Raw genomic sequence first — 6470 nt, 5'->3', positions numbered from 1 at the left:
CCGGGCCGGCACTGGCAGCCATGGGGCGGCCGTGGGGTGGGTGGCTGCTGCCTGTCGGCCTCCTGCAGCTGCTGGGCCCTGCCAGCGCCTGCCCCTGCCGGGACCCGCGGCTGTGCCAGCCCGTGACGGGTTCCGCCGGCTCCGAGGTGCGCGGCCCCGACCCGGGCGGGCGCTGCCGGTGCAGGCGGGGCCGGGCCCGGCGGCAGCGCCGCTCGCTGCGGATTCCGCGCCCCAGGCGCTGCTCTCGCACGGGAGCCCTGCGCTCGGCCCCAGCCTGGCAGTGTCCCCGGGCCGGGCAGTGCCGGGGTCGGTGCTGGCCCGCACTCGGCTCCCCGGCTGCCATCCGTGCGGCCGCTGCCCAGCGGCGCCGGGGATGTGCCGGTGCGAGAGCCGCGGGGAGAATGGTAGTCCTGCTCAGAAGCGCTCCGGGCTAACGAGGGTGCTTTTTACCCCTCATCCAGGTATTCGTGTTTGATGTGGGGAAGGAAGCCTGGAAATCCTACGACTGGTCCAAAATTACCACTGTGGCAGCTTTCGGAAAGTACGATCCTGAGCTCATGTGCTATGCCCACTCCAAAGGCTCCAGGATCGTACTGAAAGGTTGGTTACTCTGGAAAATGTTTGTGATATGTGAATAAGAAGGTACACAGGGCTATATTACCTTGACATTTTTCATTCAGTTGTATGCAGAGTATTAAAATCATTAAGAGAATTAATTAATAAGGCTTTAATGAACCCTTGGCATTTTGCACGTGCTGGTATGCAGGGTATTGAAACCAACAGTGCATTGTGCCACAGTAGTAACCAAACCATCCCAGTGACATCTTAATAAAAGTTCTCTTAACAGGGAACATCACTGCTATGGAGGAAGAGGGAGGAAAGATAAAGCCTGTTATTTGGGTCTATATTCTGGATCTTATGTGGAGTACCCAAAAGACAAAGTAAGGAAGGGGATTTTAAGTAATTTTTAGTATTTTGCACTTAAATGAATCCCTCTGTATTAGGAAGTGGTTGAGTTTTAAAACATGAATACTCAGGAACTCTGTGCAGGTACAAATGCTGATTAGAAAGACAAAGTCCATTAGCTTACGTGTTGTAAATACCTTTTGGCTCTGTTGAGAAAAAGCAGAACCCAGGCCTACAGTGTGGAAAGTGACAAAGGTTGAACACAAAAGTAGCTTTCTTGTAAATATGACCAGTTAAAATGCTAAAAGTACTTTGATTTCAAGAAAGGTAATTTACAGTGGTTGAAAGAATATTAAGCAGAAGTAAGAAGATTAAAATTATAGAAAAACCAAAGGAACTTAATTTTAACACCACTCTCTCAAAGAACCTTGGTAATCTTTTCTGGGGTGATTTCTCAAAATTATGCTTGAGGAAAAAATGAACTCTTTTGTATTTTACCAGTATTGATATGGACGTTTTTTATGTTGTGATTAAATTTGTTGGTTAATTAAAGACAAACTTTCCTACTACTACTGTAGTGCAAATGCATGTTAACTCTTGGAGGCCTCTTGTCTAGGTGATGTACCTCTTCAGGAAATTGTTGATCCTGCTAAAAGAGCAGCATGGATATCCCAACAGGTGGACCTTGCAAAAAAGCAGTATATGGACGGAATTAACATAGATATAGAGCAAGAAGTTAATGAAACCTCCCCTGAGTATTATGCATTGACAGAGCTTGTTAAAGAAACTACAGATGCTTTTCACAGAGAAATAGCTGGATCACAGGTAATAATAATGTACTTTATACAAACATTAAATTTAACCTTATGAAATGTAAGGACTTTTGGCACTGCTGTTTAGCATATGAATATGAAAAAGTTTATGCAGGTCTAAATATAATATTCTAGTGAGTGCCTAATTATGAATGTTAGCTGTGATATAATCTTGTAAGAATCACTCTTTTTGTGAATTTCAACGAGACATGGGCTTCCCTGTGATTTGTACATACAATGTTACTGCTATGTGTGAGCTGGCAGTTTTTAGTGTGCCTTTATGAATTGTTGAAAGTAGGGCAAATACAGCCTTCTGGGGCAAAACCTTGATAGTATTTTGGTAAAAGTTTTCAAGATTTGCACCATGCTTCATATTTTTGGTGGTTTAATATTATATTTTAATTTCTTTGGTGCTATATGTTCACTAATGGGGTACTCACTTTATTAGCTTCTGTTTGTTTTATCAGATATGCAGCTTCTTCTATAGTTCATTATTATCAAGATCTGTTAAACTGTACCATTTGAGAAATACTGTCTTTAAAAGTCATAGCTTTTTTTTTTTATAAGAGATAAGGGCACCTGAGGGCCATACTTGGTACTAAGTTGTGAATTTTTCCTTCAGGTAACCTTTGATGTGGCTTGGTCTCCAGCATGCATAGATAAAAGGTGCTACAACTACACTGGGATTGCAGACGCATGTGACTTCTTATTTGTGATGTCATATGATGAACAGAGCCAGATCTGGACAGACTGTGTTGCAAAAGCCAATGCTCCTTACCTGCAGACTTTAGTTGGTGAGGACAGAACACCTCCCCTGGAGTCAGAACATTTCCATTTGCTCACATGGTTGGATAGAAAAGAGGGCTTTTTCTTAGACAGGTTTATTTTGTTATTGTTGCAGTGAGGCTTTGAGTGTGCTCACATGTGTTGTCAGGACATGAAAACAGTGTCTCTGGTCCTTATGAGCCTGCAGGCAGACCTTCAGCAGTGGTGTGGTGGTCCCTGTAACCTCAGGAGTGTGAAGAATGCTTTTGGAATGACAAATGGCAGCCAGAGCAGTGGTGTCTGCCTGGGATTGCAGAGAACCTGAAACATTGCTCTCTTCTTTGTGAACATCTGTTCAGGGCAGATGGTTTGAAGTGTGAGAAACTGGAGCAGTTACTGGGATCTCAGCAGAGCAAGCACTGGAGAGTGCAGGTGAAGGCAAAGGACAGCTTGCACCTTGGCCTCTGCCTGGGGGTCATGCAAGTTCTGCGGTGGCTCTGGTTCTAATTTAGTTGTAAGAATAAAAAGCATGGGAAAAGTAAATGATGCATGTTAATTTTTATTTCCCTCAAAACTAGGATATGAAGAGTACATTGCTATGGGCATTGATCCTAAGAAGCTTGTGATGGGTGTCCCCTGGTATGGCTATGACTATGTCTGCCAAAACCTGTCCATGGTAAGGTGAAGATTATTTGTTTGCAATCAAACTGTTAATTTTTTCCTTGGAAAGATGTAACTAGATTTTGGTGATCTTGTTTTTGGACTGGGAAATACTGTGGTCTGATGGATAAGAGCTGGGACACAAAACACAATCTTTTGCTTGGCTGATAACTGATGAGCACTGTGTTATTAGACGAGGCATTTTAGCTCCTTAGGCAGCCTGAACTGCATGGTATCCAAGCACTGTGTTTGACTAAAGAGCTATAAATGTTCTCTGTATGAGAAGAGGTGAAGTCCAAAGGCCCTACAACACTTGTATGTGCCTTCTCAACACCACTGTAAAGACAGGTGCAACAAACCATAGCAAACCTACGACTGTTACAGCATAACAATTTATGAGCTCTCAAATATTATATTTATGAAAAATGTAAGGGTCAATTAAAGGTGGAAAAGATAAGACAACTGTTTAAGCTGAAGGTTATCCATCCAGTCCTGTATTACTACAGACTAAAGAAAATGTAGCTGTTTTAATTTACTTTTCTCTACAAATAGTATCTGCTGGATTTGCTTGAAGATTTAGAATTGTTGTGGCCCTATTTGTGAATTGTTCTTGGCTGTACTCCTATTCTGGAGTTCAGTATACCTTACCTGAAACTCATGCCTCCCTGTTTGTTTTTCAGGAGCACGTTTGTTCCCTTCCCAAGGTGCCTTTCCGTGGGGCTCCCTGCAGTGACGCTGCGGGGAGCCAGGTGCCCTACGCAGCCATCATGAAGCAGGTGAACACTTCTCTCTCAGGGGTGCTGTGGGATGAAGTGCAGAAGGCTCCATTTTATGAGTACAAGGTAAGAGTCTTTCCAAGCCACTGTGGTGTGGAGTAAGCGTTCGTGAACCACAGATCTTGGACTATGAAGTTATTTGGGTTAGATTCTTCCTTTTATGTTTTCTACGTTTTGGTTTGGTTTGGGTTGGGTTTTTTTGGTACAGTAAAGGATTGCTGAAAATTTGTGTTTTGAATTCCTAGTCTGAGAGAGGGGTGCAGTGCCTGAAGACTACAGGAGTAATAAAGATCTTTATTACTTTCCAGTCTTCTCGAGATACTGCATCATGTCAAAAAGGACTTTTTGGCACACAGACATCGTGTAGCTCCGTCCTTCACTGTTAGAGTTACTTTCATGAGTTGATAAATGATTTAAACTAAAAAAGATTCTGAGATGCTCTTAATTTTATCTAGCTTGATGCCTTGCATGCATGTTCTCTTCTGCATTTGTTTTCTACATAGACACAGTGAAAAAGCCCATAAATGACTGTGCTTACAAGAACACCACAATGCGTCCATTTTATCTTGTTTCTTTAAACATTATTTAAGTTTCACATGTTGGTGTTAAAAAGATGTTGTAAGCAATGACCAGGTAAAAGCAGCATAACCTTGTTAAAATTTTATAACCTTCTCTAAAACTGTTTATTGCTTACAAAACCCCACAATCTCTAACTAAATTCACCTGTTAGCTCAGATACCATATCTGAAATTTTAGTCGTATTTAAAAAAATATTAAAATACAAATTAGCAAAGTCTTTTCATCTAACTTCAGTTAAATTGTGTCACTGTTATAATAGCTTATATTCTAGAATTAAAAAAAATCCAAATATTTGGCTTAGAATTTTTAATTGTCCTGTGTGACAAAGAATTGTTAAATCAGAAAAGTATTATATAAATCTACTTAGCTTGTGTATCTCAGTTTTTAGTTGTACTTTTAACTGTGTTCAAGATAAAATGTGATCACTGACACTGGTGTTTAAATGTTTTTCTAGGATTCTGTTGGTCAATTCCACCAGGTATGGTTTGATGACCCTCACAGCATCTCTCTAAAAGCAGCATATGTGAAGAGTCGAGGCTTAAGGGGCATTGGCATGTGGAATGGAAACAGTCTTGACTATTCCAGGGAAACTGCAGCAGAGCAACAAACACAAGCAATGTGGCAAGCTCTGACACCATAAGAACTGTGTGAACCCTGGGTTTAGAATGATGAAAATTGGTAATTTTTTATTTTGGCTTACACTATCACAGGTTTTGAATTTATACAAATATATTGTGATTACAAAAACTTTAAAAACTAGGCAAATTAATCTTGTTATTTTATATGCAAAGCTGTATTTTCATTCTTCAGAAAGTTCCATTGTTGCTTTGGAACAACAATCCTTGCATCAGCAGGTTTTTTTTAAGACTGCTTATTTTTTTAATTTTTCACAGTTACTGTAACTGTGAAATTGAACCCAGTGTTTATCTGGTAACAGGACCAATTGATGGATTTACAGGGGCAGTCTCATAATGATGCTTTGCTAAAGCTGCCAGGTACAGCAAATACTTATTCTGTGTTACATGGTGCAGTCTCAGCCTTCTGACTTCCCAACCCAAACAATATTTTATCTGAGTCACTCTAGAATCAGATTAAGCAGAATACTGGAGAGACAGATTGTTGATTATATGCAGTTTGGTTACTCTTGTAGATTAAAAGATTTTTATGGACTGAAGAAATTACATAACATAAAGTAGTTGCTGTTAAAATTTTTATCAAAGTTGTTGTTAGAAAAGAATATTCAATAAGCTCCAGTTTCACTGTGCTTATGTATCACATAAATTTCTCTGTTTCAAAAGCTGAAAATCTCTGACCTTAGCTTGAAGAAGAAGAATTAATATGAAGAAGACTTGGATGATGTTTCCTACCATTTCAAACTACTTTAATTCCTGAAAACTAGAATTCAGAAGCTTATTTAATGAACTGCATATCTATTTTCCCACACACCCTAAGATTCATTCAGTAGCTTGTTTTTTGTTTTTATGGGGTGTTGCCTCTGAGATAACAGGAGATTATGTTTTCTTTCTAGTTCATATTTTCTTAAAATCATTTGCCTAAAGAAGTTGTATAACTTTTTTTAATACCCATAGTGATGTAAAGATTGGCTGGTGTTTACAGGATTTTTTTGTTGAATAAAATGCTGCTCTTGGTAAGGCTTGTAAACAATGTTCTCTGTCTGTGCTTTACTTGTTCTACAGCTTACAGCCCACACTGCTTGTCTGCTTCTCAGAACTGTTTCACAACCAGATTAAAGTGCAACTGGGCCTTGCTTAAGTGACTCCATTAATTAAGAAAATTATTTAATTAGGTAGATGTAGTCAGTTGTGGGCTTGGTGGGATTTTTGGTTTGGTTTGGTTGGGCGGGTTGGGGTTTTTTGTCTGATTGGTTGGGTTTTTTTTTGCTTGCTAAGGAGTTACCATAGTATGGCAGCATTACCATAATGGCTACTGAGGACAAGATTGGAAGACTTCA

General features: G+C 40.2%; 1 protein-coding gene across 2 annotated transcripts; it reads left to right on the top strand.

Moving 5' to 3' along the window:
• Positions 1-360: 360 nt before the first annotated feature.
• CTBS (chitobiase) lies at positions 361-6266 on the top strand. Of its 2 annotated transcripts, none has more exons than XM_050977539.1 (6): positions 361-600; positions 1585-1731; positions 2341-2512; positions 3062-3159; positions 3824-3985; positions 4953-6266. In XM_050977539.1, exons 2-6 carry the CDS (start codon positions 1609-1611, stop codon positions 5136-5138), a joined length of 741 nt encoding a protein of 246 aa, XP_050833496.1. In that variant the 5' UTR covers positions 361-600; positions 1585-1608; the 3' UTR covers positions 5139-6266. The 2 variants fall into 2 exon arrangements, with proteins under 2 accessions (XP_050833496.1, XP_030082627.2); XM_030226767.2 differs by having other exon boundaries at positions 364-600; positions 1523-1731.
• Positions 6267-6470: the final 204 nt, after the last annotated feature.

The sequence above is a fragment of the Serinus canaria genome, chromosome 8, assembly GCF_022539315.1.
Source record: "Serinus canaria isolate serCan28SL12 chromosome 8, serCan2020, whole genome shotgun sequence".
In the NCBI taxonomy this organism is placed as follows: domain Eukaryota; kingdom Metazoa; phylum Chordata; class Aves; order Passeriformes; family Fringillidae; genus Serinus; species Serinus canaria.
The sequence above is the reverse complement of the archived record's forward strand: the minus strand, read 5'-3'. Positions and strand labels throughout refer to the sequence as shown.